The following is a 27,646-nucleotide window of genomic DNA, read 5'->3' as shown; positions in this document are numbered from 1 at the left end:
AGTACTCCCCCGTGATGCTGAGTTGGAGCAGCAGGGAGCCAGAGCGCCCGGTCAGCCAACACCCGAGAGGGGAACCACCGACACTCTGCAGTATGTGGACCTGCCCGTGCTTTTCGGACACTGTGTTTAGTGTTCTGCGTCCCATCGTGTCCCCAAAATGCCCATCCGTGACCCGTGTGCATCAGTGGTGAGTAACCATATAACCATTCTGTTTTTCATGTTCCTTATTCAATAAAATGCATGAGAGGGATCAAGACCTGAAACCATAAAACTCCTGAAAGAAAACACAGGCAGTAAACTCTTTGACATCGCTCATAGCAAGAATTTTTTGGATCCGGCTCCTTGAGCAAGGGAAACAAAAGAAAACAAACAAACAGAACTACATTGAACTTAAAAGGTTCTGCACATCAAAGGAAACCATCATCAAAATATAAAACAACCTACTGAGTGGGAGATATGCTAAGAGATTTATATCCAAAATATGTAAGGAACTCAAACAACTTCTCCAAACAGGACATACAGATGGTCAACCACATGAGGAGATGCTCACCATCATCAATCATCAGGAAACACAAATTAAAGCCCCGATGAGGTGTCACCTGACACCTGTCAGAATGGCCATCATCCATAAATCCATGAACAAGTGTCAGTGAGGATGGGAAAAAAAGGAAACCCTCGTGCACTGTTGGTGGGATGGTGAAATGGCACAGCCATTATGGAAAACAACATAAATACAACTACCATATGACCCAGCAATCCCACTTTTAGTGTTTAAAGAAATCCAAAACACTATTTTGAAAACATATATGCACCCCTACATTCATTGCATCGTTATTCACAATGGCCAAGATATGGAAGCAGTGTAAGCGTCCACTGATGGGTGAACAGACAAAGAAGACTTGGTACTCATTTACAGCTGCACTGGAGTATCCCTCCGCCATGAAAAAGAATGAAATACTGCCATCTGTGACAACATGAGTGGGCCTAGAGGGTACCATGTTAAGTGGAAAAAGTCAGAAAAAGACAAATACCATTTGATTTCACTGACAGGGGAAATCTAAAAAAATAAAATAAACAAAATAAACTCGTAGATACAGAGAACAGTTCATGGCTCCCTAATGGGAGGGTGTTCAGGGGAAAGGGTGAAAAAGGTGAAAGGGACTGAGAAGTGGAAACGGCCAGTTGCCAAATCAGGGGGACGTGAAGGACAGCACAGGGAACCAGAGTAAATCGTAGGGAACGGAGTGAGTGATACTGTAACCACCAAGGAGGGTGTCAGACGGGCACTAGACTCATCGGGGTGCACCCTCTGTAAGGTGCACAAACGTCCCATCACTGTGTTGTGCACTTGAAACTAACATAATATTGTACGTCAACTGTAATTGAAACGTTTAAAAAATATTAAGAGAAACCACATAGATATTCCACTACAACTTATATATTCCTTTTATGATACAGAAAATTTCCCTAGTCCTCTGTTAAGTGCATCAATACACATAAAAAGCATTACTAAAGCTACTTCAACCAGCTAAGAGCTACTATAACACTAGGATAATGAGTTACTTAACCTTTGTCAAAGGCTGTGCTTAGCTGTATAAATAAAGAAAATTAGATACCTGGGAATTCCATCTTGAAATAATATAATATTTCAAACCAAACATTCACCCATATCTAATTAGTTATCTCAAATTCTTTTTGGAATATGGCAGGGTATAATCAATAAATGAGTTACCAAATTAATTTTGAAATCATCTAACTGGTCCTGTTATCTTAAGCCATTACACTGACCCACCAACCCTCCACTTCCGAGGCCTGCATGTTGGTTTCAGGAGAGGCTCCTGTCTAAGCCGGCACTGTATCCTCACCACCAACCACCGCCTAGCTGCGTTACCCCCTCTTCTTTCTTGTTCCGGCTCCAGACTAACTGTTGTCAGTTACAAACTGTTGTTAGTTACTGGACAGCCAGCCTTTTCACTTAACAGCCACTTACTCAACTTATTTATCAGCCTCACTTCTTGCCCTACACTCCAACCTCCACACGGAGGTCTTTCTAAATGACAGATGAGTATCACCCTGAAGATTCTAAAAATTATCTAGTGCACCCACTGTTCCTCTTTCATACGGACCTTTCAGGCCAAGGACTTTGGAGGTCTCTAGTTGCCCTGTCCACCACACCACAGTGGCTGGCGTTCACAGCCTCCAGCTATGCCCAGCGTGCCAGTCAGCACCGTGAGAAACAAATGACCTCTTCAAAGCTCCCTCAAACTCCCCTTTAAAGAAAGCTTAGTGCCCTTACCGCAGTGAAGTCCACCTTCAGTTCGATCACTTTAGTCAGGTCAGGGAGTGCGGCCTTCGACTTGCCCATGGCCAGAAAGACCGTGGCCCTCCGGTAGTACGCGACATAGTTATCGGGGTCACCGTCTGCAAATTAAGATAATAAATATTAGCTCTCTGTAGTTTATTTTAAAAACCTAATCACCTGAATAATCAGAGTTTGCTACTCTATTAAGGAAGGCTAATTAAGAAAAGAATTTCTTCCTCAACCGTCAGTCGTGTTGCTGAACAAGATCACCGCAAATGAATCCAGACCAGGCGTCAGCCAACGGCGGCCTCGAGCCAAATCCAATCCACAGACTTCAAGTAAAGAATGTTTTTTTTACATTTTTAAAGATTTGTCAAAAATGGAAAAATATAAAACAGAGCCTAAAATGTTTATTATCTGGCCCTTCAGAGAGAAAGTTCACCACCTCTGGTCTGAAATACTAACTATACTTATGTCATAACTTTTTATTGAAATGTTCTTAAGTGAAATACTGACTGAAAATGTGTATTATACACCTTTTCACAGGATTTTAGAAAATTACAGACTTCCAGTAAATTGACATATTGAATGTGCAGTCTCTGCTCCCTTACAAACTCCAACAAGAATTATACCTGAGGAAATGCAGGTATAAGCCTTAGACCAAGAAGAAGACTGAAGTGCAAGCGAGTCTAAAGAGCAAGGATGGAGAGGTCAAAAATATCTGACAAAGGAGAGCAGATGGATGAGAAAGATGTTGGAGCTAATTCTACTCTGCTCGGCACCTACGAAGTGGGGAAGGAGTAAATTCAACTAGAATCAAACCTCATGCCGCTAAACAATCCTTCCAAAAAGCAACTTTGAAATATGTAGATACCAAGAATGTTAAAAATGATCTTGACCAAATGTAGCCATGCATCTTTAAAAAATATATCTATGCACACAGATGTCCATCACTATAAAAGTTACCACTGAAAGTTCTACCCCTGAAAGTCCTATCATCTGAAAAACACGGCCGTGTGGAAACGTACATGGCAGCACAGTGTACTGAGCAAACCGATGCGCTCGGCCACCTGGCACCTTGACACATGATCCAACAATTAGTGTTGAAGGAAACAGGTTTTTATTAACAGGGTTCCAACCCACGGGGGGCGAGGGCACTCCTGCTCAGAGCCTTGTTCTCCGACAAAGCCCAGCACTTCCCTGGCTCTCCAAATGGCTATAAACCAGAACCACGCCCAGAAGTTCCCCATTTCTTTATCTGTTCTTAAGCCGGCTGTGCAAACCGGTCCCCATCCCCTCTGGAAGGTGCACTTATAGGTTTCAGCTGCCATCCTCCCACAGCAGCTCTCTCCTTCAGGAGGTGGGGTGCAGTGTTCTCAGCCTCCGTGCAGTGGCTCAGGGAAACACGTGCCGTGTTACACTGGGTCGTGGGGGAGTCCAGGGAGGCACACGTCCCAAGAGAGTGGCTTCTCCGTACGTCCTGTAATTCAGCGTTCCTGGTCACAGTTCAGATCCAAACATCCCTCACAAGTCCGTGCTGGGTTAGGCAGGTCCCGGCACAGCTCCATCAGCTCTGCCACAGCCTTCTCTTTCTTACTCCAGACCTCCTGGTGGGTTCTCACTCCAAACCGCATGGATTTCCCTTACACACCACACCTGGTAGCCAGACCCCGCCCTACACCCTTTCTGACCATGTGGCCTTCCTCCTCCTCCTCCTCCTCTCAGCCCGCCCTCATTTTAAATGCTTGGCCTGCGACTTCCTCTGTTACCTCACATCCAGCCCGTCCTATGATGTGCCATTTTTTCCACTTGCCCCATTTCTTTTGCCTTCTTTTGGCTGCCATCTTTAGTGAGGGCAAGAGTTCCCAGTGACACAGGGGCATCCGCCTCCTCTGGCGCTGTCACAAGTCACGCCTTTCACCCCTGGCACAGACCTCTCTATGCAAGAAAGGTACACCTATCAACTTGCCATTGTTATGCACAGTGTCTTAAGTGCTGATAATCATCCACTTCCCCCTTCCCCCAACCAAGGGTGGGTGGGGGTTTTCTCCTATTTTCAGGGGGTCGCCACTCTGCACTTCATTACAACAGTATACAGTTATTCAAAATTACGGTTTTCAGTTGTTAATGGCACTGAAAATTACCTGAAGTACTGCTGGGGGAAGGCGGGACAGGAGAGGAAACCATACATGCAAGAAGATACACAAATGACCAATAAGCACACGAAAAGATGTTTAACATTGCTAATCACTAGATTATGCAAATCGAAGACACACTGAGATACCAACTCACATTTATTAGGAGGAAAGAAGGAACTAAGGAAGGAATGAGAAGGCAGGGAAGGAGGGAGGGAAGGAGGAAATCATTGTGCTGAGGATGTGCACAAACGGCAGCTGGTGTGCACTACTGGGAGGACTGTAATATGGTGCAGCTGCCGTAGGGAGTTCCTCAAAACTTACACACACAATTACCATATGAACCGCCAATTCCACTTCGTGGTATGTACCCAACAGAAGTGAAAGTGAAGTTTAAATGGACATTTATATGGTCACGTTCACAGAAGCATTATTCACAATGGCCCAAAGATGGGAAACTAATGTAGCATACACCTACAATGAAATATTATTATTTAGCCTTTCAACACAGATGAGCCTTGAGGGCATTATTATCCTAAGGACAAATGTTGTATGAATTCTGCTTCTAGGAGGTCCCTAGAGTAGTCAGTTTTATAGAAACAGAAATTAAGAGTGGTGGGTGCCAGGGGAACATATATTTCAAAATGTTTCACAAAGAACATGGAGTACTTTTACATTCATTAATTTAAAAAAAAAGAAAGAAAAGTTCTCCATGACTTAATTTATCTGAAGCAAAGAATAAAAGATACTTGGAGTAACATGACTTAAGGCCTGGTGTTTACCTCACATGCCATCATCATCTTCACACGCCCAAATCCTACTCAGTCCTTGAGGCTTAGCTCAAACGACTGCCTTGATTACAAGTGTGAGCAGATGGGACACCAGCCTTGCCCAGGTACAGTTTGTTTTCAGTCCAGCTCCCAGCTCACCCAACTCTACCCCTTCATTCATTCAGACTTTAACTGGGCACTACCAGGTATTAAAATAAAAAATAATGGCAGTAATAGTAGAATAGTACCTATCCTTAAGAAGTTCACAATCTTTTGAACTGGAATGTGACCTTTGGAAAGTCACTAGAACACTCTGTTTCTTTCCTTCTGCCTAAATGGGAGTAGTAGTGTCCATCTCATTTCACAAGGAACGCTCAAATGTCATGAGAAAATAGCGCATGTTAAGTGACATATAAATGTGAACATGAATTTTGTTTTTTGATTTAGCACAACTACGTAAGAATGATACTGGTTTTCTTACCAAGCACACGGAGAAACGTACCATTTCAGGCATGCCCACTTTAGACAGTCATTCATGCAGATACACCTAAGCCACTGCAGATACACCCAATTGCAGATACACCCTACAATTCCGGTCAGACCCATGGAGCACAAGACGGTGCTGTGGGAATGAGAGGCGGGGCCACCGTCACACCTGCACTGCATTGTCTCTAATGATAATCTCTAAACAAAACTGCTGTCCGACTGCAGCACTTTGAAATGAATGCAACTGTTTCACAACACGATTTGAAAAGCAATAGTCAACACTCTTCCTGAAGTCAAAATGTTTCCAGCACATCAAGAATATTTCCAGATCAGTTCTAAATCTTAAAACCCCCGCCAAAAAATACGTATTTGCCAGATACAAAAAAATTTCAAACCCAACCACTGACAGATCTGTACTACAGGGTAGAAACAATTACTTGTGTCACTATGCAGTTTTAATACATAAGCCTTTTATTGTGTAAAAATGTGATCTTAAAACACTATGCCCAAGTAACATTCAAAACACACCAAGTAATTTTTCAAAAATAAAAATGGAAGAAAGGGTGTCACAACCATAAATTATGTCTGCAACATTATAATAAAAAAATGACTCGTTGATACTATGCTGCCAGCCAACAAATTCTATCAGAAACTTTGACAGCAATTTCTGACCACAGATGAAGTTATAGAAATAAAGTACACCACAAACTTTAGATGTTGGGAGGTAGCATCCATTTCATGGATGAGTAAACATTTAATAAAGAAGTTAATGAACTTCGTATGCAGTCGGCGTAAAGCAGTGCACCAGGACACGGACGATGCTTCGCCACCCGAGACCAGGGGCGTGCGCTGGGCAGCAGCTGGCTCTGTGGCCTGCCGCAGTCAGTGCGCACCTGTCGGCCAGGGGCTCTCACCGGCGCGCTGGGTTACCTGAGCGGCCAGTGTGGCCGTAGGAAACTGGATGTTCGGTAAACAAGACACCTGAAATGGAGGATCTACACTTCTTTTCTGGTGAGTACACATCTCCTGACAGATCAATGGCCCGCGACACCACACCACCGATCACTATCTGCTCACCACAGACTGCCATCCTCTACGATCTGAGCCGGACTTCCTACAGTCAGTGAGAACAAGCAGGGCTTACACACACTGAGGTGGCGAACGTCTCGGACCACCCACGCCTCCTCCAGAAACCGCGAGGTGCGTGCCGTCTGAGAGTCGCTGCTGCTCCGGCTGTGAACGCACAGTGTGCACTTCTGCCCTCCACTCAACTTCACAGAGAAGTGACTTGACTTCAGCTTTGTCAGTTCACATCTCCCCATGAAGACGGTGATAACTTACTGGGTATTTTGGGGAAGAGCCAGCTCAAGGATGTCTGTATGGCAGTAAAGCTAAAGAAAAAACAGGCCGCCATTTTAAACTACTTTAACAATACGTGCCATAGCCCGTAAAGTTTCTGCTAAATGTGGGATTAGAGAAAGAAAGTGATCAAGTAGAAAACAGGTAGAAAACATGTAAGTTTCTGCAAATATTCTTATGGTAGTGGGGCAGAACCAGTGCTTTTCGTAAGACTCGCTTTATCTGAGACAAAAACTGAATCTGTTTCGTCCCCAAGCCGCCGCGCTGAAGGCAGTTCCTATCACCAGGAAAGTAACTATCCTACCGATGATCTCAGTCATCAGGAAAAGTAAATTGCATTTAGTGAAATCTTTTCAGAGGGAGGAAAATTATGTAATACATTGAAAAAAGCTTTCTGGCTAAATGGTCTTGAATTATTCCTGGTATTTTTAATAGTACATCTCAGTTACCTGGAAAATCCTCTCATGCTAAATAAATATGCACTCCAGTGTTCTGCATTTATTTTACTAATCTATTTCATTCAGAATCCTGCAGATATTTTTAAATGTTTAAAGTTGCTCAAAAAATCGCTATGAATTAGAAGTCACTAAGGTGGGGCCACTCAGCGTTTTGCTTCCAAGATACAAACCTACTGCAGCGTGAAACTGTGATAGCGCATCAGCCAGCTGTCCAGCCGCGAGTAACTTCTTGCCCAATTCAAGGTGTTTCTCAACATCTGCATTCACTCCACATTCAGCACCTGAAAACGAATTTTGGAAAAATTAATTTTCCATGGACCAGGATTTAATTCTCAAGAATAAATTATTAAAGCTGTAATTATCTGTCTCACACATTTATCAGATGGGAAAAGTCACAGGAGCTGAAAAGCAAATGAAAGAAAGCAGCAACAGCAGATTTTATAGAGTATCAGCAACCCCAAAATACACCGTTATCAACCTAGTCGATGAAAAGAATGTAAACAGTCTACAAAATATAAGGGAAATTGTATAACAAACACAGCATCAGTAAAAGTATGTTGAACAACAAAATTAGAACTGCTTTGTGAAACCAGACTCTCCCTCTAATGAGGATCACCGAGACCACTGTAACAAATATGCAAGTACTTGCTGCGCATGCACAAAGCACCAAGCACTGTTCTAAGTGGCTGGGATACGTGCATGAGACAGACAACACCTGTGCCCCTCACAGTGCCTGACGTTATGGGAGGGGACAGACATGGGGAATAAGGAAATCACCTACCAGGTCGGGGGAAAGGACTATGGAAAGGGCAGACCCCTGTGACAGACGGGGTCAGGAGTGCTGCGGCTCTCAGGATTAAATAAGGTGGTGAAGGGTGGGCTTCACTGAGAAGCTGACATTTGAGCAAAGATTTAATTGGAGGAAGTGAGGAACTCAACATGCCGATATCCGGGGAAGAAGCCTTCCGAGAGGAACCAGCTGGTGTGCGGGCCCTATGTCAGGAGCACACAGGGTCATGTTCCAGAAACAGCAGGGAGGCCGGAGTGGCTACCACACAGCTAACGGGGCGCAGGGCAGTGGGGGCGGGGGTTGTATCACAGGAAGCCAAAGCAGAGGCCTGACTGTGGACAGAGTCAGTTTCACAGGGGTGAATGGGGAGCTGCTGAGGAACTCTCAGTGGAGAACACGATGGATCGGACTAACCGAGCCAACCACCAAGGCACACCGCCCTCGCCACATGCCCGGGGGTGCCTCCCTCAGCAACCCGGCAGCCGTGGCCAGACACACCTCCCGGCGAGGCGCAGTGCCCTCCAGGCTCCATACCCACCACACCCGTACCTGAGAGGGTTCTTTCCTGCTTCCCCAGCTACCGTGGACCAGCTCTTGCCTTAGCAGCTCCGCAGACTTTCCTGCCCACAGACTTAGGCTGCAGCTGTACCTTCTCCAGTGAGGTCTGAGCCCCAGCCAGGTGCCGGGATGCTAACACAGCCAGCCAGCCGGAGCGTGGGCAGCCGGCGGCAGGGTGAGCCTGGGCCCAGCTTGTCACTTCACAGGAGTGGGCCATGTGGAGGCTGCTTAGAGATTCAGGGGCACCTGGTGGACTCCAACCAGCGCCCCTGGACATGCAGGTGCTATGTCCAGGGTCAGGAGGGGGACTGAGGGCTGCGGCATCTCCAGGCCTCCTGCCGATGGGTCCCACAGCCAGCCCTCTCAATGCCCCTGAGACCGCAGACAGTCCAGGAGCACCGGGGAGCCTCCCCCACTGGCCAAGAGGGTGCAGGGGGAGGCTCTTACACTGAGCGCACCAAAGCTAGAACGATAATTGGATAGGAAAATAAGAGCCCTATCCCTGTAAGAACTGGAGGGGTTGAGCAGGAAGGGGAGGTGGTCTTTGAGATGGGAGTCCACCATTCTCCCAGGTCCCGGCACCTGAACAAGACCCTTTCCTTTTGCACCAGCCCGTCTCACCAGTTGGGCTTTCATTGCATCAGACAGCCGAACCTGCGTTTTGGTTACAGGAGGTCCCCCTTCCAAGCTGGCCCTTCCTTGGGAACTCTTTCAAGCGTAGAATGTCCTTTAGAGTTCCCTTTACATCTTTACAGTTACTCTCCTAGCACCACTTAACAATTCTTTATATTAAACTTCCCTCTTTTTAAATTACCATGTGGCCTCTGTCTCCTGAGAAGACCGAGACTTATACATAACTGATACTGAGAGTGGTTCCAGGAGACAGACCCACAAGGATGGGCTATGACAACTGCTCATGCCCTTGAGCTTGAGTGCAGCGCTGAGCTCCTTGACAATGAGGAACAAGACGTTAGTAACCCATGGCAGGTACTGGAGTCAAAATTAATCAAGATACCATTCGTGGTCCGCAGTAAGCAAGTGCTAACAGGGACGTGCGTTGCACACCCAAGAGGCCTTAAGCTCTACCAGACCATAGAGAACCGGGATGCGGGGTAGGCTCTTCTCAGTCCACTAGAACACTTACACAGAAAAAAATAACAAGCTCAGGCCCAACTCTCAGATCAGCTCTCTTGGAGTTTCCATGGCAGCTCTAAAACAATCTCTTATTTTTTTGTGGCCACAGAGCTAATTTAGCTGAAAATAAAACACAAAGTCCACTTTTGAGGGTAGTTAAAACAATAGTTGAATTCACAGTATCACCAAGCTTCTCCTCTGAAATTTAGGACATGCGTTAAGTAAACAATGGGATCCTCAAACCTACAAAGCAGACATTTAGTTAGACCCAGATGAAGCTAACCGACTTAACCCCTCGAGTTCTCTGAGCCTGCCGTACCAGCAGAAAGTGGCTTGCCCTCCTACATCAGGGGAGACTAGCCTTCCACAGCTTAAAATTCCCAGGACAACCTTACAACGGGCAAATACCGTGAAAGGGGACATTCCTTTTCATTAAAACGTGCCCTAACCACTCCTGATGTCACCAGACAGGCATACACTAGGACGAAAGGAAAGAGATTCCACACCAAAAGAACTGCAAGACGTTGGTGATGAACAGAAACCCATGGAACATGTGTGGAAATGGATTCCAAAGGTGTTAGACCAAGGAGGGTGAAGTTAATAGCACATCTGCTCTGATTCGCTGACAGGTGCCCACTTACTACAGCAGAAGCCAGCACACTGTCCCTTCAAATAGAAGCTTACTGGAACACAGCCATGCCCTTTCATCCCACATCGTCTATGGCTCTCATGCTACAATGGCAAAGTGGAGTGATTTGGACAAAAATCCTATGATCTGCAAAACCTAAAGTATTTCCTATCTGATCCTTCACAGAAAAGGTGTCCTAAGTACAATATTTCCTGTGTCTTGTATCTTCTTCAATAAATGTCTCTGTATTTCATGCTACAGGGCTCGATACCTTCTGGACAGACTTCATATACTAGGGGACCACCCACAACCTTCTCGGAGCTGTGTGGTCACTCTTCTTTGTGGGACAGGTTCGAATATGGCCGATGCCACCACCGAGATGGGCTTTCTGATTTCAGTGGGGATGATGGAACCCTGGAGCAGCTGAGCTGAAGTAGCAGCACTTCACCACCACAGTCTGGGTGAGCACAGCAGCCGTAAACAACATCAGCTATAGCAGAGAATCTTAATAATCAGGGATAAAATGACTGTCTTTGAGGATGTCAATCAAATCCCTTCCCTCCAATACCAGTGCCTATGCAACAGTCCCATGAACCAAGTGGCCATGGCGGCAGGGGCAGAGAATAGGAATGGGCTCAAAAACAGACCACTCCTCACTGATGTGGTTCAGTACCTAACCTGACAACACTACCAAAAAACAAACCTGAGTTCTCAGTACAGCACCATAAGGAGAAAAGGGGGCAGAGGACAAGCCATCCACCTGGCAGCAGATTGATATCCTGGTTCTCTTTCATAATGGATCACCTTCATGTATTCAGCATATGGACTTGCCTATGACACTTCAGCCAGCACCACCACTGACAGACTCTCAGAATGCATCATTCACCATGATGGCATTCCGCACAGCTTTGTATCTAATCAAGAAACACATCTGTGCATTTCACAGCAAAGACAGTGCAGCAATTTGCTCACACCCGTAGAATTAACGGGTCTTACAACACACTGCTTGACCCAGAAGCAGCATGCCCATTTGAAAAGTAGAACGGCAGCGCTAGTTGGGAGACAAAAACCTACATGACTCCTTTGCAAGCTACAGGGTATGCCTTCAGGGGCAAAGCATCAGATGGTGGGCTCGCATCTCCCCCACAGCCGGAACACGTGGGTCCAGGAATCAGGAAGCACCAGTGGGAGTGGCTCCTCTCGTTATCACACCTCATAATCCACTTGCAAAATGTTTGCTTCAGGGCCTGGCAAGCTGAGCTCTGCTGTTGTGGAGTTCTCATTCCCGAGAGGGTAAATGCTTCCACGAGGAAGTACACGAGGGTGCCAATGAACTGGAAAATGAGAATGCCACCTCACCATGCTGTACTCATGTTGGCGCTAAACCAACAGGCCAAAAATAAAATTTTATTTTTAAAAAGTCAACTACGAAGGACCTTTCTTGCTGCTACACAGTGGTGGTGGCCACATCTGGAACCCAGGAGTGTCCCTACGGTCTTAAGTACTTCCAATATCAAAGGGTAAAGAAAAACTACAGCAACCTAAAAAAAAAAAAATAGAACAGTTGACCACCTAGGAATAAAGGTTCGGGCCACACCACCAGGTAAAGAAGCCAGAGTAGCTGAGGGCAGAAGTAGGGGACAGGTGCCTGAAGGAGGAAACCATAAGTACCAATGACGACCTCATTTCCAGACACAAAGATTGTATGTAGTAGCTTTGTGTATCTTCGCTGCTTATTGTACACTTAATGTTCATTTGTAAACACAGTCAGTCCTCAAAACCCACAGATTCTGTCTTTATGAATTTTCCCAACAATAAAATGTATTTGCAACCCCTAAAATTCATGTGTGACCCCCAAGATACTACTCAGGGTACCCTGGCAGGCAGTCATTCACAGGCACGGCACGTGCGGGATGGGGAGGGGCTTCAGCCCCTTGAGGTACAAATGCCCAGACGCAGTCAAGCAAGGCAGCGCGTCGCCTTCCTCTTGCAGCTCTCGCATTACAAACATGTGGCCTTTCCACGGTGCAGGAGGGTCGTGTTTTTCAGAGTTTTGTGCTTTCTGTTGGGGAGCTCGCCGTTTGAGACGGTGCTCAAGCACGGTGCTGTCTAGTATTCCTACGGGGAAAAGGCGGTGATGTACCCTTTCACAGAAAGTATGTGAGTCAGAAAAGCTTCGTTCAAACACGAACGAGAAAGCTGCTGGCCGTGACTCCAATGTTAATAAATCAACAATATATATTAAATGAGATGCTGTCAAACAGGAACACACATAAAACGAGGTTATGTTCTGATCTGTTGACAAAAATGCAGTGACCACAGGCTTGCCGGATGCTAACCCCGTGATTCCCTCTAGAAGCAACGGTTCGGTATCTGCTAATTCAGTGTAGCAATGACTCACGAAACATAACTACCACGAATAACTGTAGAGAGTCCACTGCACTGACCATACTGTCTCCAACTCGCATTCCTATTTTACATACAATTGTTGAAATTAATTTTATACTTCAGTCTGTGCATAACTGAATACTGAGTGGGACAGTGAGAGCAGTCACTGAAATAGCCAGTAATGGACGTGGTGACTTAGAACTGGGTGTCCTCTACTGCGGTAGAGGTGAGAACTTCCTCATTTATAAGAATAGCTGTGTCTTGCTAGGTAGAAAATACTCAAAGTTGTCTTGTTGTCCTGGAGTTCCAGTGTGTGCAGAGGGGTACACGTGGAAAGCCAGTAGCCAAAGCACCTCTTTTTTACAATGAACATGATGTCAAACTATTGAGGAGGCTAAAGGGACATTGTAGGGAAAAGAAATCAGAACAGCAGTCACTTGGGAAAGCGGGAGAAAGGGCAGGCCGGGAAAGGGCAGGAGAGAACTTTCTGGGACTGCTGATGATGTTCCAGTCTTTGCAGAGGTATGGGCAGTTATCTAGCTCACCAAGAGCATTCTTGAAATATGGACATTTATGCCCAAAACAGTTGTTTATGATATGCATGTTAAAGTATTTAGGGGCATGTGTACCAATGTTATTTTAAAATGTATTTTTTAGAAAGAATAATGGATGGATAAAGACATATCCAGATGGATATGCTCTGAAAATGTGGCTTATTTTCTTCCATCTTCAATACAAAATGGCTACACAAAAATTCACCAATTTTGATTCTTTTTAAAGCACGCTGAAATGACAGCTGTCACAATACAGTCTAACAAAACTGTTTTGAGTGAAGTTAAAGACAACTAAGCACTATTAGAGCCATCTTATAGGAAAAATCAAATGAACTTCTTGGCCAACCCGATACCAGTCTAAGTGCTCTTTGCCACATCTCTCTGCACTTGCTGTTTCACGAGGAGGCCTTCCCCACTTGCCCAGCTGGAAAATTTCTACTTCATCAGGATTCCGTCCTCACACGCTGACTCCCTTGGAAGCCTTCCCGAACTACTTCAGTGAGATGGCAGGGAAAAGGCGGTGCTGTGTTCCCACTACACTTTGCGTCCCCATGCTCACAAGTACGTGACTTCACTTGGCAGTACCACTGCCTCAATATACTGACCTTCACGGTTTGCGTGCCTCTCAGAACGCCCAGCCCCTCGACCCCTCAACTCTCAGGACCAAAACAAACCAAAGAACCTCTTCTCTTCTTTACGTCACCCAGTTCAGTATCTTGAACAAAGTGCACCAATATTTATTGAATGAAACTACTTTCATTCTTATTTAAACATATTGTAATTCATCAGAATTATAGATTCTAAGATACGTAATAATTATCAAATCAAACTGATACACAAAGACACTAATCTGCAAAAAAAATTATTTGTAAATTGTGGCTATTTTTGCAATGTCTCAACTCTATTTTGAACCGTGGATAATGTTTATTCCTTTGCCACGTCCTGGGAGACAGTGACAATGAGAGCTGTCTCCTATTTTCCGAGACAAGGCAACCAAACACCATGCCATTTTCTGATCAGCATTAAATAATAGGTTTCTGCCTAGATGAACACAGTCATAGGTCAGCCAAAAAAGACGGAGTAGTTAAGTCTTTCACTGAAGTCAGTACTACAGCCTGTCATTTTTAAAGAGCAAACAATGAAGAATTTTAAGTTGATGGGTTAAAAGTATGATGTGGTGAGAGTCACAGCACTGGAAGAATCCGACTGAAAAGGGCAAGAACTTGTGGTCGAAGACAGTGCGTTTCAAGCCAAGGCCAGGTGACAGAGGTGGGAGCACGCCCGGGGATGCGTGTTCAGGTTGGAGCGTTTAAAATGTGAGGAATGTAGAAGATCAAGCAAGAGGGTAAGATGGCAAAAACAGACAAAAACAGCGGAATCTGGAATCTGGCCACAGAAAAACAGAGCAGAAAGGTCATTATCTTAGCAGTTCCACAGCTAAGTGTGGACCAAAACAGTTGCAATAAAAACACACTAAGCTGGGAGGAAATTCAAGAATCCTTTCCAATCACCCTGACCTAAAAAGAGGTTTAGTCTACAAAGCCAAACTGAAGGGAAGAAAAGGCTGAGTAGTTAGGTACATCGGAATAATGGTGTCTGAACAATGTACTAAAATCTTCCTAGGTAAACTAGGAAAGTAAAATCTATTGTAACCACGGTTGCTCAGTTTCAGTGGGCATTATCTCTCTTTGCTTCAATTAACTGTGAAGGCATAAATATTGTAATGGGGTTCCTTGCTGAAGGAATTTCAACTTGGGCAATGCATTTGGAAGAGTCCATGGAAATATAGCTCAAATAGTCAATTTTACTCATCCATTTAAAAATTATTTATTGCCCATCTACTTCATGCCTACAAGTTTCAGTTACAAACACAAGACCTCTTTCCATCAAAACTGTATTCTAGATCAGGGGTGTCAAACTCCTTCTAACCGGGGGCCACATCAGCCTCAAGGTTGCCTTCAAAGAGCCGAATGTAATTTTAGGACTGTGTAAATGGAACTATTCCTTAACTAGGGGCAAGGAGGTCAGCCCTGCCCCGGTAGAAACAAGGTGCTGGGCCAGATAAAACAACGTGGAGGGCCTTGTGTTTGCCACCCGTGTTCTAGAGGGTACAAACAAGAAAAATAAATTAGATAATTCAGACAGCTTTAAGTTTTATGAAGAAAACGCAAAAAGGTGGAGAGTATTAACTAAAGAAGAGAATGATTCTTGCAGTGTGTCAAGGCGGGCTTCTTTGAAACATAAATGCTCATTTGAAGATCTCGGAAAAGCTTTCCAGGCTATAGGAATAGCAAGAATAAAGAGCCTTAGTCAGAAATGAGCTTGATATGTGAAAGTAAAAGAAATTGATGTGGTAGGAGCCTAGTGATAGAGATTAAGATAAAAGAGGCAGAAATAAACAGGACTCAGATATGTAAGGCTTTGTTGTGTTAGGGGAGAAACGTATTGCTGCAAGAGCAGAAGATCAGGGAATAGAGATCACCAACAACTCTTTAAACTTCTGTTGTCCAGAGAAGCAAGGAGACAGTTCAGCAGCTGAAGGGACACGTGACATCAAAGAACAGTTCAGGATGGACACAGTACAGCACGTGGGAGTGCTAACGTAAATGATCCCACCCAGAGGACGCAAGTGAGGACACAGGGGAGAAACAGTAACTGTAGGAGCAACAGTTTTAGAAGATGAGAAGCAATGAAATCCGGGGAAATGAAATCCTCAATGAAATCAGCATAGAAACTGGATTTTGCCAAGAAGAGAGATGCTTTATCCATTTTAATGTAAGTAGCTACAGATACAGGCAGGCTAGTGAACTTTCTCAATCAAGACAAGGTCTAAAAGAATGGGGTGAAAGAAGTGAGGAATAGGGGAGTTTAAAGTGGAGATTCAAGCGAAGAGGAAAAGGTATGAAATATTGATATTCCAGATGAACATACAAAGAAACTGTAGGAATGTTGGCAGCATTTAGTGTACATTTGAAATTGAGATTATATGCTTAAAATGAGACCAGTCAGCGAACTTATCTCCGTTTTTCTCCACACATGTTCAGCTCTGAAGTACAACAAACAAGTTGGTGGCCAAGTTGGATGTAATCAGTGTTAAATGTTGCCACGTGATTAAAAAAAGAGATACAGAGGCAAGGAAATTAAAAGGTGTTTATCAAGGAAAAGCTGCACTACACATATACACTGAGAAAGGAGAGGACATGGATGCTTCACAAAGCATGTCTTATACCCACCCAGTAGTCTGTGACCTCAACAACAAAAACCGTGAGTTCTGTGCTGTGCATACCTCACCAGAGAGCACCTCAGTTCTAGCAGTCTTTTGGTGGAATCCTGAGGCTTCTCTCTATACAGTTATCACGTCATCTGCAAACAAAGACAGCTTTGCTTCTCCCTTTCCAACTTGGATGCCTCTAATCTACTCTTCATGTCTGATTGCTGTGGCGAGGACTTCCAGTACTACGGTGAATGAGAGCGGTGAAAGCTGACATCCCTGCCACGTTCCTGATCTCAAGGGAAGCACTTGGAGTGTTTGTGCACTGAGTACGACACTGGCTGTGAGCTTGTCATACATGGCCTTTACTATGTTGAGGTATGTTCCCTCTATTCCCACTTTGCTGAGAGTTTTTATCATAAATGGGTGCTGGATTTTATCAAACGATTTTTCTGAATCTATTGATATGATCACGTGGTTTTTGTGGTGTATCATGTTTATTGATTTGTGGATGTCATACCAACCTTGATTTCCATAATAAATCCCACTTGATCATGGTGTATGGCCTTTTTAACGTATTGCTGAATACTGTTTGCTAATATTGTTAAGGATTTTAGCATCTAAATGTTCATCATTATAGGATATTGGCCTATAATTTTTTCTTTGTAGTGTCTTTATCTGGCTTCACAATTAAGATAATGCTGGACTCATGAGTTTGGGATTCTTCCCTACTCTTGAATTTTTTGGAATAGTTTGAGAAGGATAGATAGGTATTAGTTCTTCTTTGAATGATTGGTGGTAGCATTTGCCTGTGAAGCCATCTGGTCCAGAACTTTTCATTGTTGGGAGTTTTTTTGATTACTACTTCCATTTCATTAGCTGTAACTGGTCTATTCAGATTGTCTGATTCTTTGTGATTCAGTTTTGGGAGACTAAGAGGGTGCCTGTGTCTCCAGCAGGCTGCATCTGTCCTTGACAGACAGAAACCCCTGCTGATTTTCACAGCCAGATGTTCTGTGGGCACTTCTTTCCGGCTCTGGTGCTCTGGGCTGAGGAGCCCAACTTGGGGTTTAGGCCCCACACTTCCTGGGGGGACCACCCTGCAGTTTCCTGAGATTCCTCCTCCGGAATCTCAGCCTCCGCCCCTGATAGGACAGCCAGCTCTTTTCATGTCTCCACTCTTCCTACCAGTCTCCATTTGGTTTCTTCTGTAAATCCCTGGTTATAAACCTTCTCTCCAGCTAGTCTTCAGTTGGGTACTCAGGATGAGTGTGCTTTAACTTAGTTATAATTCCAGTTTGATCCTGGGAGGAGGTGAACGTAGCTTCCACCTACTCCGCTGCCACCCTGAAATCTATACTTACACACTGTAAATGGTTCTTTTCATCATGGCCAATACATGGCTTAGTCAGGTCGGTTCGGTGAAATAAAGAAAAACTGGGTTCAGGTAGCATGTTGAGGAAGAAAAAGGGAGAAAAGGACGTTTGGTCCCTAGGCAGTGTTCCTACTCAAGTCACCAAATAGAACAACCCATTAGCAAACCATTAGCAAAGAATTAAAATAGCTTCCTTATCTGTAACATGAGAATACCACAGTAGATTCTGCTCAAGTTTTCTTTCTGCTCTAAAAATTCTATCCCTAATCTAGTGCTTTGGACTTCCCCTTTTCAAAGGTCTTTTGAAAGAGGGTGCTAAAAGTTTCAATTTGTAAAAAATTACATATTTTTTCTCCAGGTTACGACTAACCAAAAAAGCGTAGGGGGAGGAAACCAAGATGAATATTTTTAAATCAGAATAAACTCAGTCAACTAAGCTAATTAGTGATGACACTCTGCATCCTATGCAACTCTTTGTTTCACATTCACTCTTCTTACACCCATTCTCCCTTATTTCCCCCCTCCAAGCCTCAGTCAGAGGAGTGGAATCATGCAGATCTGAATGTCTCCAAAGGACTCGGAGGTTACTGACCCCTGACACAGAATTTCATATTTGGGAAAAACAGGAGCTAAAAGTTTGCTAATCTAAGTCTGAGGTTCTTAACTTTAGGGTCCCATCGCCAAACTTGGTGTCTAGTACACAGCAGACACCTAACTTAACTCCTCTTATATAACTTATTATACCAGTTATTCTCATCAGTGATTTTTTTTTTAAATGCAGAATTTTGGCACACCTAGACCTACTGAATCAGAAACTCTGGGAGTGGGGACCTGAACTCTGTTTTTAAAAGCCACCCAGGGTGAGAACCTCAGGCACACTCAAGGTTGAGATCCGCTGTATCAAATATCCTGGGAAATCACCTTCTTGTTCATTACTGCTGGCAGTAAACAAGCAAAAAAATCTGATTTTTCTCAGCTGTCACTACTTACAAATAATGGGGCCCACATGATGCTGTCCACCATTAACTTCTATCTCCAGCCTGTACACAGAAAAACTTTAGAGTCAAATAACTTGAATTCAACTTAAGGATTCTGGAGTTAACAGCTATGTGACTTACGCATGTTCATTAAACTCGGATCCTCAGTTTCTTCATCTGTAAAGTGGGAATGATGTCACATAGCTCCATAAATCAAAGAGATCGCTTACAGAAAGGTGGCTGGCACACAGCAGACCTTCAATAAATTTAAGATCCTTTTCCTTTCTTCCCTACCACCTGTACCAAGTCCTGCTACTTTATAAAGGCAGTACTCTGGCACTTGTTTGACAAATGTCACTCACCAATGCCTCCTATACAGAAAAACACTCCACTGAGGTTTTTTCTTATGGAAAATATCACAGGATGGAAATGAAGTGTTAGCGCATCTTACAGAATCATATACAGAACAGTAATTCTAAAAAGGTAATCCAAACGCTAGTGGGAAAAGCAAATCATACAAAAGTGTGCACCTTTTGCAACTTAAAATGACTGGCATTAAACAGAATGTAGACAACTTTCTCTTAAGTGGTCAAAATAAATCATAAATGGTAACGACATAAATGCTACATTTGAGGAAGATGGGGGTTAGCAGTAGGTAGAGAATGCAAGAGAACTGGACCACATGACCCATATTAATGCGGTCCTGGCATTCAAATTCAAATTCCGTGGGTTTTCTGGGGCAGCCTCAATGTCAAGTTCTCTGTCCCAATGTTGTCCTGATACATGGTCTGATTTTTGGTTCAAAGAAATATATAGTCACTGGGAGAGCCAAAATAATAAAAATAAGAAAACCACTGCCATGCACGAAACCTAAACACTGGGAAGTATTCCTTTTTTTTTTTTAAGTTTAGAAGGGTATTTTACCAGAAACAACTCCCAGCTTCAGCTCCTCACTCCGTCTTGTCTAATATTGATTGTCTCATATTAAAATGTTTCGTTTTACCTCCTTAACTACTAGCCCTTTGCATGAGAATGAAAATAGATCAGTGTCTTTATCTGGTATGTCATTATACTCCACTATTTCTCACAGTAACCAAGCTAGGAGCATTAGTTCCTTTGGCGCTTTCAGCTTTAATTCTTACTCGGCTGATATCTAGTAGGGAGGGGACAGCCCTCTATTTTTGCTATTCTGTTACAGTAGCAAACAATCCAACCTGTGTGCCTTAAGCGAAATGCAAATGTTCTTATCTTCTTAAGGGGACTTTTCCCCCCACCTCCACCCCCACTCCAGAAAACTCGTAAAAGGAAAGCCAGCCTAAACTGAACGACATCGCGCCAGGAGTTGTAAAACCACAAACTTTGTGCCTTGCCCTCCGGGAGCATCACTCCCCCTCCGGGGGCATCATTCCAGCACCCGCTCCTAAACGCACCAACCTGACAACATCTCTACAAGACACAGTATGATAATGGGATGGAAAACTCACTTTTAACAGTCAACACTGTCCCTGTCACTCAGCGGGACATACTTCTCCCACCACCCGCACAACTCCAGAGCGAAAGAAGCCTCCACTTTGGCTGCCTCTACCGCCTCCTCCCAGCACCACTGACCGACGGTGTCCCCAGTCGCCAAGCCAGGGTCCCAAGCGAGGCCGAACACGACTGCTGCTCAAGTCGCCCGTGTCCCGGGACGCCCCAGAAGTCGCCGGCCCGTTCCCTACTCTCCCCTTCGGAGCGGCTCCACACGCCAAGTCCCCTTTTCTGGCACCGCGCCCGGCGGTCCGGCACTTCTTCCCCAAACAAACCCGGAACCGGGGACCGGCCCACCCCGGGGCGGGCTCAGGCCCATGCGGAGCCGCGCAGTCCCGGCTCTCGCCCACTGCCCGGGCCACCCGGAGACTCGCGCTCGGGCGCTGGCGGGGAAGTGACAGGGGACCTGACCCCGGAGCCCACTCCTCTCTCCGGGGCAGAGCAGGACTTACCTTCGTACTGCAAGTCCACCAGGACGAGCAAGAAGGGGAACACCGAGCCCAGGCGGCTGATCACACAGCTAGGGGCCACCATGTCCGAGGGCGCAGAACGGCGAGAAAAACAAGAGAGCGGGCCCACCAGCCCCCGCCGGCGCTCACACCGCAGATGCGCCCGCCGAAGTCAGCGCTCGCTCAGGCCTCCGCGGCAGCTGGCGCCCACCGGAGGAAGGCAGCGGTGGGCGGGGCCCGGGCCAGGCTACGCCCAGGCGCCGCCACCGTCCAGTCGCCTTCTTCTCGGGCGCCCTTCCACTGGGCTCGTCAGGATCGTGGTTCGCGCTGATAGGCTGCGGGGCCCATCGCCCCGCCCCGCCTCTGATAGGATAACGTGGAAGCACGGGACGAGACTGCATCCGGCCCGCAGCGGAGCTGTCAGGAACCTTCAAACCGCCCGGAGCAGGCGGCGGGAGGGAGGCGGCCGAGAGGCTGGGCGGCGAACTCGGAGTGCGCATGCGCGGGCTTCGAGCCCCTTTGGGGTTGGTCTCCGCGTGCTAGGTTAGCAGGAGCAGGACGTCGGCGGGCCAGGTTTTGGAGAGGAAGGTAAAGCCGCAGTGTCCGTGATGAGAAGGTGGAGGGGAGCTTTGAAGCCTCTGAAATTGAGGTCTCAGAATGGACGGTTAAACACGAGGAAGCACAGGGCCTGCTGCTTGCCGCAGAGGCAGCAAATGTAGACTGAACTGAAAAGCTTGCGATAAGGTCAGGAGAACAAGAGTGAGCTGAGAGAGGCCGAAGTAGTTCAGGGACAACCAGAGACAAGTACACCAGTGACCCAAGGCACTAAGTGAGAAAGGCTTGGAAGTTTGGGAACCCTCCCCAACCCCCATGCCGACCTTCCGGTGGACCAACGTGCCCACAAAAGATGGCAGAATCCTGGAAGAGTCCGTGAAGAAGAAACTAGGGAGGCGCAGCAGCTGAGAGAGTGAGGGGCTCTTGAGAGTGTGTCCCATGACAGCCATAAAACAAAAGTCACCTGTTAGAAGGAATTTTTGTGTCTTGAGCTCATCCGAAGAGCATCAACAAAAGAGATAAGAACTGGAAGGAGCTAAAGTTCAAGTTACTTAATTTGGCATTGTTTGTTCACAGCCACTTCCTCTGGCATCTCCAACACACCCAGTAGACACCAGTGGTTTTTTACACGGGGTAAGACAATGAAGCTTTTCTGTGTCACAAATACAGACCTGACCAGTGAGTAGGTTGTATTTACAACCTTGGTCCTACTTCACACTTGAGAAGAACTCCCGAACTAGAAATATCAGGTGGGCCGAAAAAATCAAATTTAGTTTTTCCCATAAAAGGCACATTTTCATTTTCACCAATAACTTCATTGATTTGGCTATTTTGAGTGTGATGTGGCATAACATTGATTGTCCTCAATGTCTCAGTTTGATCTCTATCAACTTCAGCTGGTCTACCCACTGAGCCATCTCCAGCACAAAACTTAGCAAGGCACTATTGACACATTCAGTACATCTCAGCACCTTGTCCATACACTGCACAAATCTTTTCTTGTGTTCCAGTTGCATTTTTACCTTTCTTGAAATAAGAAAGCATAAATGACTATACAAAAATTCACCAAGTGTGATAAGTTCTTTTTAAAACGCTTGCTGGTATAACAGCTGTCACAATACAACCTAACAAAATTGTTTCAAGTGAAGTTAAAGACAACTAAGCATTACTGAAGACATCTTAACAGGAAACAAAACAAATGAACTTTTTGGCCAACCCTATAGCATAGTGGATTTGTGATTTCCTGACGCTACGGGAAGGAAAGTAAAAGCAGAAAGCCTTCTATTCTAAAGGGAACTGGTGCAAAGGAAATGGTTTTGAGGGGGAAAAACACAACAACCCAAGTCCCTGATTAGTTGTGGTGGAAAGCAGTATAATATAATGTGAAATGCAGAGGATTCACATCCAAGAAATGTAATCCCATACTACGGCTCTTATCTAAATTACCTGAAAGAGTCAGGCCAGTTTCCCAACCCACCAGATTGCTCATGACCCAGTCCGGCCAGTTCTCCAACCCGCCGGACTGCTCGTGACTCAGTTATCTGTACTCAGTCGATAGCCTGAGGCTTCATCAAAACACCCACCTCGCACAGTAGACATCTGGCGCTAGCCACAATGGCTGGTGGTCAGACGGACCCTCCTGTACCGGGGAACAGCCTGGCCCTTTACCTGACCCACTGTCCCAGCTCACATCCTGAAACCCTGAAACCCAGGAGAACAAGACACTAATCCCTCCCCATCCCCCCAACAAGCCGTGTAGCCACTTTTTCTTTTAAAAACCCCACTCTTGCCTTCTCCCAGGGCTGCAGTCGGTCCAGACTCAGCCTGCCTGTAAGCGCAGCGTCAAATAAAGGCACCTGGATCCGATCGCCTGGTTTCCCACGCATTTCTAACATTACCTTTATCTGTAAAGTGGGTCTGATCCTGATTGCCTCTGAGATTTGTTTTGACGTATCATGAAGTATAAAGGTTCTTGTAAATTATAAAGTGTTATACAAATGGTACTCTTCCTTGTAACAGAACAATGGAAGAAGTTTCGGGAATTCCTTGGGGTTTTATTTATTTGGTTTGCCCTTTCCCCTTTGACATCACGGGTGATGTTAAATGACAAAACAGCAGATGAGTTTAATGTCCACAGGTAATATTAATGACACGCACCACAGGTGAGGTTAATAACAAAAACAGCAGATGACTTTAATGTCCACGAGAAGGCAGTGATGACATCATCCAAAATGATGTACTGTGGTAAAGATAGCCAACAAAATACTGATTCTAGGGAGGATAGAGTTTTGTAAATAAATAAAACTAGACCACGAATCATCCCCAGAATCCTGCCTGTGGTTCTGGTCTCAACAATAAAAGCAAAGCTAAAGAACTCCTAAGAACAGAAAGCAGGCTATTCAAAGGGAGTTCTAAACTGATTCTTGTAAGAACAGGAAGTCGTCAGAGGGTTTTAAGCAGAAGTCTGGCATTATTGGATTCAGATTTAAAAGAGGTCACTCTGGCTGCTGTGTGAGGAATACATTGTAGAGGGGTCAGCAGCGTGCTCAGGTAGGAGGCAGGTGCATGGAGAGAAGCAAACAAATGGCACGTGTTTCAGTGCTAATAAATGGGATAGAGGGGAGTAGGACCAAGTGAGCAATCAGGTTACCGTCATTCAGTTAATTACTCTTTAATCACTATGCAAAGGTATAGCCCAAAGTATATTTTCTAGATTTGATTTATTTATTTTTAGAGAGAGGGGAAGGGAGAGAGGAAGAGAAACATAGATGTGTGAGAGATACATCAGTTGGTTGCCTCTTGTTCTCCTCCAACCAGAGACCCGACCCAAAACTCAGGCATGCACCCTGACTGGGAATCCAGCCGGCAATCTCTCAGTTCAGAGGCTGGTGCTCAATCCACTGAGCCACACCAGCCAGGGCTAGCCTAGAATTTTTTTGATAGCTGTTTAGGCTCTGGAAAAAACAACTAGCAAGCGGACATAAAATGTAAAAGGTTCACCTTTGTCTGGGTTGGGGGTCCATGTCGTGGAGGACTGGGGATTTGAGAGGATGGAGGGGCCCAGAGCAGCGACCACCATGGCAGAGCCAGTTGGGAGTGGGGGTCCGACAGAGGCCAGCGGCTGCACGGAATGGTGGCAGTCACCTTGCCAGTGCAGTGTGCACGGACCAGACTCCAAGCTAGGAGAGCACGGAATCAGTCAGGAAGAGGGAACACTCAGCTAGGCTTACAGCCCCTTCATTGGGATAAAGACCCAGGATAAAGGCCGTGAGGGGAGCCCCCACCCCCACCAAGAAGGGACTTCACGTGCCACATGCAGGCAGAGCCATCTCCACCCTCAGTGCCAGAGGCTGGCCCTTCGCAGGTTGCAGTCAGGGAGCTTGCTCACCAGGGTGGCCAGCTTGTGGGCTACAGCCCAGGAGGAGGGGCCACATCCCCTGGGGTCTACCCGGTAACCACATCTTTTCCTCTCCAGCTGGTGCCTCTAACCCTCACAGGGCCCTGAAATGGTCGCTTACTGAGGGTTCCTGGGAACCGAAGAAGGTCTCTGGGCTGGGGGCCAGGAAGGGACGACCCCCTGAAGAACCATGTACTGTGGGGTATTAGGCCCAGAGGGGCTGGGGCTGGGGCTGGGGCTGGGTGTGTCCAGCCAGCATTGCTGCCATCACAGCCTATGTGTTAGAGAACACACCTCACCTTGGACTTCAAGGGTCCAGAGTGCCCCCTGGGCCCCATCAAATGCTTCCTGTAATACTTAGCACACCAGATACTAGGATTCTCCAGATCCAGGGGGACAGAGGCCCCTGGGAAAGTCCCCAGGGTGAGTTCCTCCAAGCCAGCTGCACACACTTGACATTGATTTGCATAGTCTTACGCGAATAGCGGGTAAGAGCCCAGTGGCTGGGGTGAGCCACGGGGACAGCCCCTGGCCCAGGGAGTCCCCTGGCACTGCCAGTGGGCTCAGTCCTGAGCACATACCCTCTGGCCCTGGGCCTCCAGGCCCCTGCCCCACCAAGGCTGCTTCCTGCCAGAGAAGCCCTGGATGTCAGCTCTGAGGAAGAGGGGCCAGCCCCTCAGAGGTGCCGGAGAACCCTGGGTCACCCTTCTGCTGCCCACAGTTCTGATGTCAAAGCCACAGCCTCTGGGGCCACCTGCTCCCTGGCCCAAGGAGCCCGTGCTGGACCCAACAGACAGCAGCCCTAGGGGGCAGCGACTGAAAGGTGCCCGTGGCCTGAAGCTGAGCTTCCTTCAAAGCCTCTGCAAGCGCCCAGACCTGCTGAGCCCTACCAGTGCCTGCCCTGTTCCTACCCTCGCCCTCAGCTGTACCCTGATGGGCAACTTGGAAGAATCATTGCTTTGAGGATGTTTTGTACTATCTGGCCCCACTGAGGGCTTTGCCGGAGAAACTGGAGCTAGTGGGTCCTACTGCCCTCAGCACGCTACACTGCCTGTCACCGTCACCTTCTTTGATGTTTCTGAGCAAAATGCCCTGGCCCCCTTCCTGGGCATCATGGACCTAAACCCCCTGAGGGGGAAGGGTTACCGTGCACCCAAGGTGGGACATCATACAGGCGACCTTATTTATCCCCGACCATACTGTGACGAAGGTGTTCCTTGTGGTCTTTGATTTCTCAGGCATGCCTGCTGCCCGCATTACCCTTTTGCGTCATCGCCTCTTTTCGGTGCCTGTGGGTGAGGAGGGAAATGCTAGCCCCACCCACCGCCTCCTCTGCCATTTGCTGCACCTCGGGTCCCGGAGGTCCTGCTCGGGCTCCTTGAGTCTGAGTGGAGACATCTGCCTGCTCCCCACCGGAGCCTGGACTGGACTCAGATCCCCTACAAACTACAGGCCCCCCACAAATCCATGTCATTCCAGGACCTTTGTCCTGATTGCCAGTGCCACGTGGAGCAAGGGCCAGCCCATTCTGCTCCATCCCGGACAGAGCAAACACGCGGAGAGGGGGCTAGAGACCCTTCAGGCTTGAACTAAGGCCCTCACCATACCCAAGCCCAAATTGATTGTTGGGATAATTAAAGCTTCTGATCCTCAGCACAGTCTGCCCTACTCTGGGTTCTCCATGGGCCTGCCCCCTCCTCTGGAATTCCCAGGCCATCTAGACAGTGGGGAGGAGCCAAAGCCTCCCCGAGGTTGTCCCAAGTTCCCAGGCAAGTCGTGCCAATGTCGCCTCCCTGTCCTGAGCAGGGGCCACTTATTATTTATTTTTAATTTGTAATTTACTCAGGTTGTATTGCCTTGGTAACCGCTCAGACCTGACGATTGGCATTGCTCCTCCTCCTTGTCCGCTCAGGTGTTGCTCCGACCGAAACCACGTTTTACAGACACTTCATATGCATTCCCATCTGAAGATGCAGCCTCGGGAAAGGAGCTGCTTTTCCTTCAGCTGGCGGCGGAGAGGCTATCCCAGAAGGACTGAGTCACTAGCCACACATGCGACTTCTCTTGTCCCTCCCTATTTTCTGCCCTTCCCCTACCCTCTGAGCCCTCTCTGAAAGCAGGTTATACATATGTTTGTGTGTGTGTGTGTGTACAAGCTGTGTGTGTAGTATGTGTGTGAGAAAGCATGAATGCATATACACACACACGGAGGTTAACCACCCCTCCGCTAGAGCTCCAGTTATGACAGTTTGCTAATCTAATTATCGAAATGTCATTTAAAAAGAAATGTTTTTACACATGTCACTTGTTTTTCCTAACTTTTAACGGTCTGACACTTACATGTTACAAGGATATTCTCTGCGCAGTCCCCTGGATTGAGGATGCTGCGGAAACTGCAGCACCCCTTCTGCACCACGAGGAGGCGGACTCGTCCAAGGCTGTTGCAGAGAGCAGGAGGCAGCTGGGTTGCCTAATAACTTCATGGAGCTGCCATACACACCCACACTGCCTCCTTCTGGCCTTCCTTTAAACGAGGCAAATTTATTGATGTATGCTATGAAAAAGTTACAAAGCTAGGACAAGATATCTTCTT

General features: G+C 46.4%; 1 protein-coding gene and 1 pseudogene across 1 annotated transcript in view; one reads left to right on the top strand and one right to left on the bottom strand.

Annotated features, from left to right (window-relative positions):
• DNAJC3 (DnaJ heat shock protein family (Hsp40) member C3) overlaps positions 1–21,341 on the bottom strand; it is a 45,045-nt gene extending 23,704 nt beyond the window's left edge. Inside the window, exons 1-3 of the mRNA XM_045838952.1 lie at positions 21,105–21,341; positions 7,681–7,791; positions 2,297–2,421 (exon numbers count right to left, since the gene is read on the bottom strand). Of these exons, the coding sequence (XP_045694908.1) occupies positions 2,297–2,421; positions 7,681–7,791; positions 21,105–21,186 (318 nt within the window). The 5' untranslated portion in view covers positions 21,187–21,341. The remainder of the gene's footprint in view (positions 1–2,296; positions 2,422–7,680; positions 7,792–21,104) is intronic.
• A 3,628-nt stretch (positions 21,342–24,969) lies between these two features.
• LOC123818728 lies at positions 24,970–26,646 on the top strand (annotated as a pseudogene).
• Positions 26,647–27,646: the final 1,000 nt, after the last annotated feature.

Source organism: Phyllostomus hastatus, unplaced genomic scaffold (genome assembly GCF_019186645.2).
Source record: "Phyllostomus hastatus isolate PE091 unplaced genomic scaffold, TTU_PhHast_1.1 phas_contig_29, whole genome shotgun sequence".
Taxonomy (NCBI): domain Eukaryota; kingdom Metazoa; phylum Chordata; class Mammalia; order Chiroptera; family Phyllostomidae; genus Phyllostomus; species Phyllostomus hastatus.
This window is presented reverse-complemented; position numbering and strand designations above follow the sequence as displayed.